This window comes from Aythya ferina (genome assembly GCF_964211825.1).
Source record: "Aythya ferina genome assembly, chromosome: 20".
Classification (NCBI taxonomy): Eukaryota; Metazoa; Chordata; class Aves; order Anseriformes; family Anatidae; genus Aythya; species Aythya ferina.
The window spans coordinates 8010889-8026143 of record NC_140318.1 but is presented as its reverse complement, the minus strand read 5'-3'; the positions used below and the strand labels follow the sequence as shown (position 1 = coordinate 8026143).

General features: G+C 56.6%; 1 protein-coding gene across 3 annotated transcripts in view; it reads right to left on the bottom strand.

The window, feature by feature from the left end:
• The window catches only part of ASTN2 (astrotactin 2), a 315865-nt gene extending 301702 nt beyond the window's left edge, over positions 1-14163 (bottom strand). For all 3 annotated transcript variants that reach the window (XM_084494620.1, XM_084494621.1, XM_084494622.1), the window contains exon 1: positions 13790-14163. In XM_084494620.1, the coding sequence (XP_084350746.1) occupies positions 13790-14153 (364 nt within the window). In that variant the 5' untranslated portion in view covers positions 14154-14163. The remainder of the gene's footprint in view (positions 1-13789) is intronic.
• Positions 14164-15255: the final 1092 nt, after the last annotated feature.

The following is a 15255-nucleotide window of genomic DNA, read 5'->3' as shown; positions in this document are numbered from 1 at the left end:
TCCCACCCGAACCCAAAAGAAAGGACCCTTAAATAAACCTGGAATCTAGGGCTGGCAGGGAGACCGAGGTGGGGGTGGAAGAGGAATTTTTGGTGTCTATTTTCTAATGGGGGAACCGCCTGACAGCTCTGCTACAGAAGGCCGGGGCTCACGGCCCTGCAGCTCACACAGCCCCCGCGGCCTTCGTAAGGGGTTGCTTTGACACGCTCCGAGGCTCCGGGTATCTGAGAGCATGTAGTGGAAAGCAGAGTTTAATGGTGCTAAAAACCCACCACCACCACGAGGAAACAGAAAACGCCAAGAAAAGGCATGGACAGGTGCCTACAGATGTCATCTTCTGTCCTGCATCTCAGCAGTGCTGCCTGGCGCAGGAGGCAGTGCACGAGCAGCTGGGGCTGCACCCAAGGACTCACAGCCCAAAATACGTGAGCAAGGAGCCAAGGTTGGGGCTGTGGGGATGGGGACAGCCTCTGGAGGAAGCAGGGAAGGAGGTCTCCCTGCTGGGACACCCACCAAGCCATCACACCCCTCCTGACACCGCTGCTCACACATCCAGCCTCTGCCCCCAGCCAGAGGCAGGTGCCTCCAGCCTCCCCCCTCACCCAGATGCTGTCCTCTGGCTGATCCATTATGCAGACGCCTGCTAAACAGCTGTGAAAAATTTGTTTTCATTTGTCAGCTTTCAGACCCGCTCTAATTGCGACGAGCACAGCTCTGCCCGTCACACCACACGGGATCCCCGACACAGCAGCCGAGGCTCACAGCCCAGCCCTGCGGCTCCTTAGGGACAGCCACAGCAATGCTGGCCAGGGAGGATTTCAAGAGCTGTCTTCCATGCAAACACTTTTTTCATCTTTTAATGTGTGTCAGTTTAAGTATAAGACACTTTCATCTTCCAAACAGCATCACAACTCCCCTTCAGCAGCTTCGTACCAACGCTGCAGTTTCTGCTGCAGACCAGCTTTTCAAACTCACTGCTCACCCGCACACCCAGCTTCAGAGCTGAGGAGTTGTGATGAAATTGGAGCTGGTCGCTCATTGACTAAAGCCAACTTCTCCTTTCATCCAGTGCTAATTAACAGGAACACCCCTCCCTGCACACAGACCCACAGTCAGCGCTCCGTGTGTCCGTGAGATGCTGTGCAGGTACAGGACAGGGATCCAGGAGCCTTGAGAGCTGCTGCAGGACCCCCTCCAGCTGGGTCTGGAGGCACAGACCCCACTGCAGCCTCGTGCCCTCGTGCCCTGCAGAGAGGCAGCAGCAAACCCCTGTGGTATCTCCATCTGTGTGCACCCTGCTGGGTGGGACAGACACGGGTGGCCCCAGGAGACCACTCTCCCAGGGCAGCTCTTCCTTTGAAGGCACCTCATGCTCTCTGGGGAGCTCCCTGAGCCCTGCAAATATTTGTGAGAAGTTGGAAGAAGCAGCAGGGGAGGCTGGGGGTGACAGCCTGGCCCCCCGCAGTGCAGGGAAGCTGCAGCTCCTTCCCCAGGGCCTCACATGCCCTCCAGCTGCAAGTACCATTACAAACAACAAAGCTTTTTTTCCAGCTTACACCTTCCCCCACCTAACAACAGCCAAAGGAGAACATCAACGCCTCCCGCTTTGCCCTTGGGTGCTTTCAGAGCAGTTTTATGGAGAGACACTTACAGCCAGCAGTGATAAAACCCCTAACCCTGTGCTAACAGCCTGTCCCTGCCTCTGGGGCTGCTGCCAGGTCAGGAGGGATTTCCCCCTTTTCCCCTGCCCATCCTCCCGGAGCAGGGGCCAGGAGCTGCAGTCCCACAGCTCCCTGGGACACCTCTCCCCAGGGAGGTGACCCCAGAGCTGCTGGAGCCATGCCAGGCATTAACGGGTAAATTTGCCCTGCTCCTGCTGCTGGGGAGCTTCACAGACCAAGGGCTGCTGAAAAATTCACTTGAAATAATTCACAGCCCACCCCGAAGCAGCCCAGAAACCTGACAAAGAGCTACCAGCAGGCTAGTGCAGGTTCACACCCATTGGGACCGTGGTTTTGGGGAGTCAGTTCTGCTGGGAGAGGCCACTGGAGAAATACCAAAGGGTGCCCTGAGAAGAGAGGGCTCTCACCAAGCCCAGTGCTCCTTCAGCATCCCCCAAACTCCCCACAGCACTGCCCAGGGCCCCAACTGCTCAGCTGGGAGGAGTGCTGCAAGCAGGTTTTTTTTCCTCCTGTTTTGTGTTTAAGTGGCTCGTTGAAACACGCTGTAAAAACCTTCACAGGCAAGGAGGGGAAGGTTTTACAACCCTTTAAAGCAAGCTCAAGCAGCAGAGAAAACCTCCCCCGGCACGCACGATTTCGGGTTACCCGCGTGGTGTTGGGCAGCACACGAAATCACAGGGCTGCTCAGGTTCAGGTGGCCATGGGCAGACCTCAAATCCTGGCAGACCCCAAATCCTACTCAAGCCACAGCTCTCACCCCTGTTTCCTCATGCCATGGTGTGCTATGAAACAGCTCAACAGCAACGCCAGCTGCTACAAAATCAGAATAAAACCCAGAGCAGCGAGGAACAGCATGTCTGCAGCACAAACTGCTGCTCCAGCAAGACCCCGAGCTGGCTCCGAGCAGCCCCAACCTCCATCCCAAAACAGCACCCTGTTGGATAAAGGATTTCCTCCTGCAGCACAGCACGAGGCAGAGGCACGGTGAGGCTGGCTGGGGTGCCCAGCTGCAGAGAGCAGGAAAGGGGAAAGAGCAGTGCTGGGATGTGACGAGATGTAAAGCAGTGTAATGAAGTCTGCGTCTTCAAGCAGCTCCAGTTCCCGGAATTATGTTAAAAGGCGATGCTGTGGCTGTTTAATTAAGCACGCTCCCGGTCCCTGTGATTGTGCTTGGGAAAAAAAAAAAAGGCAAGAAACACACGGCTGTTGAGCCAACACAAGGCACTCAGCTGCAACAATGACAGGAGAAGCGACCACAAACTTCTCCTGCCTCCTTGAAATTTAATCAGGATCGAAGGATCTCGATAGCCAGGGGCCAGGAGCTGTGCTGGCAATGCTGCCCCTATCTTGGTGGCCCAAGGAGTCACCACAGCAGGGCTTGGGGAAGGAGGGGAAGCTGGAGGAGCTGCAGGTGGCAACACCCGTGGCTCCTTGGGGATGAGTGTGAGAGGTTTGGAGCTTCCAGTATGAGAGGAAAAGGAAGAAAAGGCTGCTGCACAGAGGGGAAAACGTTCCTCTCCTGCAGCTCCTGCTTCTGGAGGAAGGATGAGCCCTGCTAAAAGACCTGAGCCAAAAAGAGCCAGAGCCTCACGCTCTGCCTGCCAGGCTTCAAGAGTGGGCCAGTGGATGAAGGAAGGCAAACCCAAGCTGGAATAAAAATTATTTATCCCATTCAAGAATAAAAACCAGATCAAGTCTTAATAAAAGTTTTAAAATAAAAACAGTCTTCACAACTTTTCCCAAAACCAGCATCCGCAGCACTAACCTGGGACAGAGAACCCCCTGATTTTGAGATGCCCTGCTCCATCCTGGGGTGCTCACAGCAGTCCCATACCCCAGTAGTACAGAATAACCTCCCCTGGTGGTGTGGTGCCTTCAGCTTTATCATGCAACCATTGAGAAGCTCAGGGCTGGAGGCACCTCAGCCCCATCTGCACCGTGCATCCTCCATCCCTGAGCACCAGGATGCCTTTAATGGGAGCAAGTTCAGGCGGTTTCTGATTTTACAGCTTGTTTACAGCATAAACTGGAGGAGCTACACAGGATGGGAAAATGCATCCCATAAACAAACTGCTCAACTACGCGGGCTAAGTGTGCACCACTCCAAACAAAAATAGATTCGCGCTAACCTCAGCTTTTCGAGCATATGCCTCCGCTGACGGCTTCATTTAGTGCCACTTATCCCACTTCCAGTTTGGATTTTTGGCCACAGCCACCACCGACAGCAGCTCCAGGGGGCCAGGAGCAAGAGAAAGCAAACCCAGCTCGCAGGAACAGGCTGCACCCCCAGCCCCGACTTCCGGGCTGCGAGCAGCAGGAGGTGGCAGCAGCCCAGCTGTCCCCAAAGGCTGCTGCACATGGCCACAGCACCGACAGCATACCCAGAGCTGTTCCCCACCACCTCACTTCAGATGGGGACATGATGACAAGAAAAAACAACAGGGTGCAGGCACTTTCACCATCTCCATCCCCAGAGCTGCCCCGGCAGCAGTCCCACGCCCAGCAGCTGAACCCTGGCTCCTTGCTTACAGCCAGAAACGATTTCTCGAGCGCTCCAGTTTTATTATCCACTTCCCCGGGGCTGTGCGGAGGGCACGTTCCCCTGTGAAAGCTTTTTCTGCCAAGAAGCAAAGCTGTTGAAGCTGCGCGAAAGTAATTCCCACCCACTCCTGCTGCCCCAGGAAGGATATTTCTTATTTTTCACCATTTTTGCATAACAAACAGCTACACGGCTTTCCTCTCGCTCCCAGAAAAGTCGGGCTTAGAGGAAAACACCAGGCATGGAGCTGGGCTGAGACCAAACTCCATCCAGTTCCCGGGGTGAGGAGGAGCAGGGGGACACATCCAGCAGAGATGAGGCTGCAGCCCTCACTGACAGCACTGGGTGCCCCCGGCAGGCTGCGGCACACGGTGTGCGTAAAGCTCCTCGGGAATCCTTCAAGATGAAAGGTACACCGTGGTACGGAGGCATTATATCCACCGGCTTTGTTACTGCACACAGCTCCCAGCACGGTTTTATTGCCGGAACACAAAGTTCAGCCGAAGCCTGGGGGCTCCTCAGGTGACAAACGCAGCCCTCTGTGCTCCCTCGGTGAGGGGTGGAGAAGCCAGGAGCCCCCAGGCAGTGAGGACAGCACCCAGCTCAGCCCCTGTCCCTGCCAAAAGCACCCCTCGGGTCCCCAGGGTGCTGCTATCAGCTCCTCTGTGGTGTCCCCTCCTCTCCAGCAGAGCCCCTGTCCCAAACACCATCACTGGGAAGGGCCAGGAGCCCAGGGCTGAGCCTCACTGAGGGCTACCCGGTGCTGGCATCCTCCAGCAGGCCCCGAGCTGCCCTCCCAGGGCACCAGACATGAAGGCTCTGCAGGACATTTGCTGCATTCACACAAGGGCATGACCCTACAAAAGCCCAGAGAAAACCCAACATGATGCTTGAGCCCAGGCTGCCCTTCCTGCAGGCTCCTGCCAGCCCCTGGGAGGGAGTGAAGGAGGCGTTTGTATGCTGGGAAGGAACTGAGATCCTATGAGTCTGTAAGTGCAGCAGGACCCTGGGCTGTCCAGGGTGGATGGGGTGGGAAGGAGAGAGGGAACATACACCCACCGCCTGCCTTCTGCATCACCTTCCCCACACCACCCTCTCCTGGGCACCCATCTGCCCACACCGCCCTTCTCACGTGTTGGGGAACGGGAGCGTGTCCACCTATGATGCCATGAGCCTGCCTTCAGAGAAACCCAGGAGGAATTCCCTGGGCAGCTTCCCACACAGGAGAGAGTTTAAACCTCTCCGATTTATATGGCAGAGAGCTACAGAGGATGAGAAAGAAATGTGATGGGGGTAGAAGGGAAGGAACACAGCGAGATGTCCCAACTAAAACCCAACCTCTCCAGGGACACTCCCTGTGCTGAACCAGACCCAGAGAGCCACGGCAGGGGAATTCCACCTCCCTCAGCACCAGCCTGCACCAGACAGCACTGAAAAACCAAGACCAGAGTGGGAACAAGCAGCAGGCACCTGGTGGGAGCCCCCTGGCCCCAGAAACCGACCCCAGTTTGGAAAAGGGGGCCAAGAGCAGACCCCACTCCGGGCACAGGCTGCACAGACCAGTTAATTAGGAGAGCATCAGCTCCTACCCCAGCTCCTGCCATGCCCCCAGGCAGTACGAGCACGAGCAGCAGGGCAGGCACAGCACAGCAGAGGCTTTGCAGCCAGGGAAGAGGTGCAGTGACCACGTTGGCCCCAGCCCTCCTGCCTGACCCCCCTCACAGCACACTGCTGGCATGGGAACAGTGAATCAGGAGCTGATGTTGCTGAGCAGTTGGCTAGAGGCAAAAAGTAAAAAAAAAAAAAAAAAAAAAAAAAATGCTGCTGCCTGTTCCTGTTTTCTGTCACTTGACGCCAAAGTTTAGGGATGATCTGTGCTGCCAGGTACACCACTAGGTCACCAACCCTAAAGGGAGGAATAGGGGCTGCGAATGGCCTCAGGATGGACACAGCCACAGACACGCTGCAACCCCAGCTCGGGTTGTGTGAGCACCACGGGCAGCCCCCGGCCAGCCTGAGAGCCCAGGTCCTGCAGCAGATCCCTGGGGAAGGCTCTGGCCATTGGTAAGGCTGCCCCTCCTGTGCTGCCTGCCTGCCCCACAGAGATGAGGGAGGGGAAAAACAAATCAAACCAAAGCCTCAAAGATGCCAGCACAGCTGAGCACTTACAAGGATGCCTGTGGGTGCTCAGCAGGGATGCACCAGCCTCCTGCATCTCCCCCCTGCTTCACCATGGGGAAGGGTGCAGCCACAGCCAAGTGGCCCCAAAGGGGACAAAATTACCAAATGATGCTGAGGGATGGTCAGCAGCAGAGCTGGAAGCAAACCTCACCCTCCAGACCCTGCACCAGAGTCCGTGCACTGCTTATTCATCTGCCTTTTGCTTTTGGGAGGATCATTTCCCAGCCCGCGTTAGTCTTTGGGTCTTCACAGCAAGGGCAGCACCTCCCAGTAGGCAAACCTCAGCACTGCAGAAAGGTACCAGGCACCAAAATAAGCATCCAGCCCCCAATGCCAGGCTGAAAGGGGACATTCCTGTGCAGCACCCAGCCCCAGGCTGCAGCACAGCCCTCCCGCCACCCTCTGCTCCTCCAGCTGCAGCTGGGACACAATTTATGGTTTATTCTCATGCACTGAAAGAGAGGGTGATGGTGCGTGGGGGTGCCAGCCCCAGGGGGCTCCCTTACATCCACACTGCTCTCCTTCTGGGCACCCCGGCCCTTGTTCCCTCTCCCTGCCTGGATCTTTCCCGTGCACACGCCTGGAGCAGCACCATCAGCTCGGTAATCTTCCCAAATACAGCAGTTACCAGGTGACTGGGAAATCTCTTTTACTGCTGATGCTGCTAATGGAAAATTTCTCCCCTTTCTCTGCTGCTTTCAAAGCCAGTCTGGTTTCACACAGACTTTGTCTCGCACGGAGACGGCGGAGTTGGAGGCACAGAGGGGGGGCGCGAGGCTGGTGGGGAGCAGGTAATGAGAAACAGGGGGGGCTCCTGCCTCTGCCTCCCTCCCCGCCAGCCTCCCCTGCCCCAGGCAGACCCGGCTCCAGCCCCTATCTGCCCCATCTCCTCACAGCCCAGCCACCCCCATGGGATCCTGCCCTGCACCCCAGGAGTCATGCAGGATGCACTCAGAGGCATAGGGGAGATATCCAAAGGGATCGATGGGCCAAAGTTATTTACACCCTGATTTTTTTTTCCCTGTCTCCTTCCCAGGAAGAAACCAGAGAGCCTTGCCCAGCCAGTGCAGATGCAGGAAGCCAAGATTGCTGCCTGTCCCCTCCGCATACCATCCTGCTTCTTCAATACCATTAAGTGTCTCCACACTGTCTGGACACTGGAAACCTTAACCAAATTAGCTGAGCCCCAAGCAGCAGCACAAGCATTCAATTGTCTTAAGTGGCACCACTTCTTAAGCTGGTTATGCACAAGCAGCATCCATCCCTGCTCAGAGCCCTCGCAGGTAGCGAGCGGGAGCAGCAGGGAGGCTGGACGAGGCTCATCGCTCCCCAGTTCACGTGGCTGCAACTGGAGGAGGGAAACTCCGCCATGAGCCGTGCTGTGGGCACTGCAGATGGGAACAGCATCGCCAATGCAAGGCGCCGCTCAAAGCGCTTCTATTTTCCACGCTTTTCCTCCCAGCCCCTGCCTCCCCCCACGCTCCACGAGGCATTTTGGTGTGATGGTAGGTGTTTCCCCAGCCACCTGCGACTGCTAACATATGTGCCAAGGTAGCACAAGATCGATGCCTCCCCGTTCCCACAACACCAACCCGTTCTTGTCCCATCTCAGCCAGCCCCATGCCGAGCTCCTGTTACTTGCCCAGCACCGGGGAAGCCCCCAGGTTCAGCCAGGTTTCACAGCCAGCCAGTGCTGTGTATTAGCACCATATGGCTGAGGCAGGGCAGAGCCTTGTCCATCAAACAGCCTGGCTTTGCAGTTTTAAGGCTTAGAAAGGCAAAAGCAGCACATTTTACATGTACTGTCCCTCTGCGCCGTGGCACAGGCTTCCTCAGAGGCTGCCCCCCTCCCCAGTGCCCAACACACATGGAGAGAAATGTGAGCTGCCCACCTCATTCTGGGGAAAAAAAAGCCTATTTATTCCTCCAGCAGGAGAGCAAGAAAGCTCTCTGGCACACCGACAGCCCAGGCAATGTGCTCCCCTGGTTTGGGGAGTGGGGGGATCCCCAGCTCCAGCCCCGCGGCACCGCTCCAGCCTGCCCGCTGCGCAGTACAGGCAGCTCTCTCCATAGTTAATCTTCTGTTGCCACTAGCTGGTCAACACGGGTACTCTCGGAAAGCAGCAATTCCCCGAGTACAGCTTCCCCTTCAGCTCAGACTCCAGTTTTAGCTGCGATTTTCTCCCCTGAATGTACCTGAGATGAAGCAAAACCCCTGCACCCCACGGTGCTGGACATGCTGCATCCGACCTTGGCTCGGAGGAGGGAAGCAGACATCCGAGGACTGACCTGTTTTAATGAACACTTTGTGCCACAGCCCTTCTGGGAGCTGTAGAGCTCATCTTTCCTGCATCCACAGCAGCAGACCTCGAGCTCAGGACCCACATCACTGCTACAACCCCAGCGGGGCCGTTCTGGCTCTCGGCGCTGCCCTTCCTTTCCCCCAGGGACCTGGCTCAGCTCCCCGGGCAGCAACACATCAGAGCCAGAAGGCACCAGATTTCCCCGCAGGACCCATCCCATCCTCCAGCCAGCCCTGACAGATTCCCAGGCCAGCAGCTTCACATCCCTGTGGTGCCCACAGCCCCACACACCCCATTTGGGGTCCCAGCCCCCTTTCAGAAGGCTCCTGAGCATTACTGGGTCTTCCCCCCACACCCTCCAACAACTCATGCAGCGCAGTGCTTGTGGCATTTGTTACTCCTTCCTCTTGCTGTGATACCACCGCCCTCCCCAGGTTGTCCCCACTGATGCAGACCTGACCCAGACCCCAGGCACTGCAATAAAAAAAAAATCTTAATTGACCAAATCTCTGCCCAAAGTGCTGTGCAAGTCTTCAAGTCTAGCAGGAGGCAGTTAGCAGAAACAGGAGGTATCCAACCCTCACCCACCTCTGCCGCACTGAGAGGACCCACTTTGCTGAAGCCGTGCCCTGGAGAGCTGAGCTCTGCTGCTTAGGGGAAGCCAGAGCATCACAAGAGCCTCACACAGGGAACATCGTCCCTTTGCCACCCACACGACCCTGCTCAAGACCCCACAGACCAGCTCAAAGCAAGGCAAGAGCCAGGAAGAGCAGCGCTGCTTAAAAGCAGCACCAGCAAGCTCCGATCTCACCAGGGTTTCCAGGCCAACCCTCGGCCTCTCCCCTCAGGCTCTGCAAAGCCAGGAGATGTTGACAAAAGCAAGCAGCAAAACCCTGCTCATGTATTTGCAGGGAAAAAAACACAGTGAATTCAAACAATCTGCAGGGGACTAAGTGTTTTCCATTACTTTAATGCATTCGCATCCTAGCGAGGAAAAGAAGTTCAAGTTCCAAGATGGCTTCAAGAAAAGTTAAGAGAGGAGAAGAGGAGCAGCAGCACAAAAGCACCGGGGAGATGGGGGAGCTGCACAGCTCCAGGGACGGGGACAGGCTGCACGCAGAGGGGCCACGGCGAGACACCGGCGATGCAGAGGCACGAGCACCTCTCTGCCAGCCCCAGGAACAAAGCGCTGCAGACACCAGTCAAACAGCATCCATTAGAGCCATTTAGCAGAAGCGTGTAGTAAACTGTTCTTATGTAAGCCACTACCGGCTAAGAGCAGTGGTAAAATTCTCTCTGCCTCTTTCTCTCCCCTCTCTCTATATATAAGCTGCACACACACACAGACAGAGCTCAGCCAAATTAGCTCTGAAGCTAACTGCTTCGTTCCCTGAATTGCACTTAAAGCAGGCTACGTTGCTCATGGAGCAGCTATTGTACAGAACACATGGCTGCTGACTAAATCAAGACACATACCTTAGAGAGACCTCATTGTACAAGAATAAAGTCAATGATAGGCTGCACCATTTGCCAGTGTAACACTAGAAGAGTTAGGGGAAAAAAAATACCGCAAAGCATCAGTTGTATCCAAGGTTAAGGAAAGGGCAGGGTGCTTTTTCAGGAAAGGGGATGCACAGCAATTCATAATGCACTGGTGGCGAAGTTACATTTGTCATTTCCTGCCATCACCGTGCTTTGCTGTGTAATTTTCAAGTAATGTAATCGTGGGGTAAGGGGAGAAACATCCTTCTTGTCTCCGAAGACAGAGATAAAGGAAGCAAAACGAGGCTTGGGAAGTGCAGACAGCAAGACGCCCTGCTGGAGAGGGGACACTGAGCTAACTCCAGCTGCCCACAGGCATCTCGGCTGCAGCTCCCCTGTTGCAGCTGGGGAGGGATGCGAGAAGGAGATGAAGGAGATTAAGTTTCCCAACTCCACTGAGGGCAGGAGGCTCCCTCGGTGCCCACACACCTGCAGCCGGCAGCTGAGCATCTCCAGGCTCCCACCACCCCCTAGTGGGCTCCTACCTGTGGCTCTGCCCAGCTGCAGGGGGTGCCCCCAGCCATTCTGGGGAGAGATTTAGGCTCTTGGCAAGGTTTCAGGCTCGTCATCCACAATGTGTCACATCTCAGATTGGCAGGGAGCAGAAAAAGTTGCCTCCCACCTAGAAGGGCTCCTTTAAAGACAAGGGATGCAGAGCACTGCACGCGCTTTGTACCAGCCACCGACTCGAAGCATCTGTTTCCTTAGCCCATTTTAACTTGATCTGCCCTTAAAAAAAAAAAAAAAAAAAAAAAAAAGACAGCAGAAGTTTCACACAGCTACAGACAAGGCTCTGGCACCAGCCAGCCTTCAGCTACAGATCCCCCATCCTCCTTCAATGCACAGGAGGGACGAGAGGCTCAGGAGCCACCCCAGGCAGGGAATTACTGAGCAGCCAGCCACAGGACCACAAACCACCTCCCTCGGCCCCAGTGTTTAAATAAAACCATCACCAACAACCAGCTGAGGTTTTATTTCACGCTTCCTGGCCTGGAAAGGCTTTTGAGCCCCGCAGAGGGAGCAGGAGGGGCGGGCAGCAGGCTGGGGAGCAGGGGAGAGGCAGTGCCTGACCTGCTCTCCTTTGTCAGCCACCCCAGAACAGGATGACCTCAATTTATTCCCAAATAATTTCTCTTCAGAGCCCAGAGCATCAGCACAAAGGCTCTGCACCGCCTGCTTTACTATGCTTTTCTTTTCCTCCCCACCCCCAAAATCCCTCCAGGATGCCAAACCAATGTAGCTGGCCTGGGGCATGGGTTGTAGGAGTGCTCCCTAACACATCCTCACCCCCACAAAGCCAGGAAGCTTTGCTAGCAGCCAGCACCCAGACTCAAAGGCATTTGGGAGCCTTCATCCCACTGCAAATCAGCAGGACCTCAGCTCCTCCACAGCTCCTGCAGCTCAGGCCCAGGCATCCACTAAACATGCTCAGCACCACACACAAACACACATAAGCAGCAGAAATAAGGGCTATCAAAGATTTGGGCAAAGAGAAGCAACTGTTTAAAGCAATCCCTGCCCGCAAGTCCCTGCAAAGCAATTCCACTGATCTCCCACATGTAACATGATTTTCACCTCCAAGAGCCCATTACAAGGCAGCAGCAGCGCTCGGATTCCCAGCCACTGCTGAACTTAGAAAAAGATGGAGCAGGAAAAAAAGACAGCAGAAAACTCCAGCGTTACTTACTGCCCTAGAACAGCGAGCACACAAGCCAGTAGGAACCCTCCACAGCGCTCACCCTGAAAAGAGTTAAGTGCGAGCGAGGCTCAGTTGCCACTCCAGGAGATGGGAAGAAATGCGACAAATTTGAAATATCAGAGCATCCACGGCAATTCATGAGCTAGACCTTGGGGAAGGACAAGTGCTTTACTTTCTCTGGAGGCAGCCCCCTGATTAATTTCGGGACCCTGATGAAGCCATCCCACCACAGGCAAAGCTCCCATTTATCTCCCAACCTGCCCGACACCTGCAGAGTAAGGGGAGCAGGAGGGGATGTGTTGGTGTCCTGCACCCAGCCACAGAAACACAGCTCAGCAAGGGATGTGCTCCATATTTAGGAGCGTGTGCGTAACCAACATCCCAGGCAAGGCAAAGATTTTTTTTTAGACGTGGTCTCACCAGCAGTCAGTCACAGGAATAGGATTTGCTCTACAAGATCATGTCTCAGATCTATCAAGACAAATCTCTCTCCTCTAACTTGAGCTGTTACCTACACTACACACACAGGGGTTTCTCTGCCTTCTGATATATTTAGAGCAGCGCGCAATTCACACCCAGTCCCTGAAGAAACTGTACTCTAATCTGAAAATTCAAGGCACTGAACCATGAAACTTCTTGTTACTTTTAATCACTGTAAGGTAAATGTCATTCCTACTGCATCAGGTCTGATTTTCACTGTTATTGCTTCAAATAGACTACCTGGTTTGTTTGGGATTTTTCTGTTTGACCAACCGTGTCTAAGGAAGCCAAACTGCAAACCAGAACAGTGATGATGCTCAGCTCGAGAAGTACCATTAAGTTATTTATTACAGGTTAATCGCTGAAGGAAAGCATCGCAGTCGGTCATTTTCCTACCCTGGCACATCAGACCCAGGGGAGCAGCAGGGTCACTGCCAGGAGGTGCAGGAGCAGCCCCGTGGCTGGGTGCCCGTGGGGTCAGCCTGCCCGCAGAGCACCTTGACATGCCAGCCACACGCAGCACAAGCCGCCGGCAGCCTCAGCTGAGCTGTGTTAACATGCAGCATCTCAGACACAAAGTTAGGCAGGTGCTCAAACCATCCTGGGTTCAGACACCAAAACGCAAGCAAGCAAGGGGATGAAGAGATCAACAAAAGCCCTCCAGTGATCTGGCACAGTGAACACGCCGCCTTCCACGCAGAATCCTGAGCAGTTCGCTCTGAGGAGAGCCGGGCTGATGGCACACAAAAGGCTGAAGGGGACGAGGTGCAGCTGGGGCACCCCATCCACACCAACGGGAGCAGACATGGGGACTGAAGTACGGCACCAAAATGATTCCTGGCCCCATCCCCCTCCCCGCAAAAGATGAAACAGGGAGAGAAAGTCTGCAGGCATGCTGCGACGGAGCCAAGAACCCGAGTTGTGCATGAAGCAAGAGGGAGCGTGAAGGCAAAGCGTGTCAAAATGTGGGCTCGTACGAGACACGCAGTCCCTGCTGTTCGCCCAGCCGCCGTGGTACCTCCTCTAGGGCTCAGCGGCTAAGTTGGAGCAGGGGAGGCAGCACCCACCACTTCCCAGCGCTGAGCCTTCGCTCCCAGGTCGAACCGGCAACGGCAGCAGCGCTCAGGCCCTGCTTAAAAAATAATAAAAAAAAAAAATCCCTCCCCAGCAGAAAAAAATTATTAAAAAAAAAAAAAAGCAATGAGCAGGCAGCAAGGACAACGCCAGAAAGCCCTGAAACAGCGCCGGGAAGCCGGGTGCGGGGCAGGAGGAGGAGGATGCCGGGGGAGAAGCCGGGCACGGGGGGCTCCGGGCGGCGCGGGGGCGCTGCGGGGGGCTCGGGGGCAGGTGCGGGGGCACCTACCGAGGGTGAAGAAGGGCAGCTCGGTGTTGTCCAGGTCGTCCTGCACGGCGACGCGGCCGGGCAGCTCGCTGCGGACGAAGAGCAGCAAGCGGGAGTCGGCGGCGGCGGCAGAAGAAGCGGCGGAGGCAGCGGCGGCGGCGGGCGGGGGGGCACCGCTCCAGCTGATGTCGTTCTCGCGGAGCACCGGCAGCGTCGACACCGTCACCGTCTTCACCCGGCACGGACCGGGGGGCTCCCGAGGAGGGGACGCCGCCGCCGCCGCCGGGGATGCCGCCGCCGAGCCGGGCCCGCCGCCCGGCAGCACCGCCGGCAGCAGCAGCAGCAGCGCGGCGGAGCGGAGGACGGGCGGCATCCGAGCGGCCATACCGGGCCGGGGCCGGGCACCGGAGACGCCGAGGAAGGAGCCGAACGAGCCGAGCCCGGCCGCTCCGAGCCGCCCCTGCCCGCCGCCGCCGCCCGGCTCCGCCTCGGGTCCGCCCCCGGCCCCGCCGCCGCCCCCGCCCCGAGGCCCAGCGAGGGCTCGCACGGCCCCGCTCCGGGGGCCCGGCCGCTTTCCCCTCGTCCTCCGAGGCTGGGGGATGCTGCACGGGGCGCCGCGTCCTCCTCCCGGGCTGGGGGGCTCGGGGCTCGGCTCTACCTGCGCCTCCCGGGCCGAGCAGGGGGGCTCCTTCCTGCACTTTAATGCCCGCACAGCCCTGCCACCTGCTTCTCCCTGCCTCTCCCCCACTGCTGGGACTCCCAGCCCGCTGCCTGCCTCGCTTTGCCCCCCTCCCCTAGCACCAGCCAATTCCTCTCCCCCTGCTGCTGCCCTTTGCCGAGCAGCCCTCGCTTTCTCTGCTTCCTGACATCCAGGTTTTCCTTCCACATCTTCCCCCCGTTCTGGCACCGGGAGCTAAGCTCATTGCCACGCGTACCCGCAGGCTCATCGCTCCTTTCAGGCGATGCCTGGCTGCCATAGCACAGAACTGTGCTTCCCAAGAGCTTTTCCCAGTTGTTAGGTTTTTGCAGGTGAACAGGCACCTCCAGGGTCCTGGGCACATGCAGATGGCTCACAACAACAAGCCTGGAGCAGACAAAGCAGTGACTTAAGGATTTCTGACCCAGTCTTTAACAGCCAGCATTTAAATAGGAGCCAGAGGACCAAAGGGTGCCGAGGTCTGACCGCAGACCCCCACACCCACCCATCACAGGGTGCCCCGGTACCACCCGGGGGCTGGAGCTTGAAGACAAACCAGATGAGCTCCACAGCTGCAGTTTTGGCTCATGCCTCGAACCAACTAGCTCCTGCAGCAGAGAAGCTGGGATTAGGGGGATCAGCTCGGAGGCAAACCCCGTTCCTCCAGGCAGAGGGCACAGGGCTGACCCCAGCCCCGCAGCAGCACGAACCGCTGCCCACTGCAAGCGTGACTAACGGAGACAAGGAGCAGCCCACAGCAGTTGTGTGTCAGTGACTCACAACAACAATT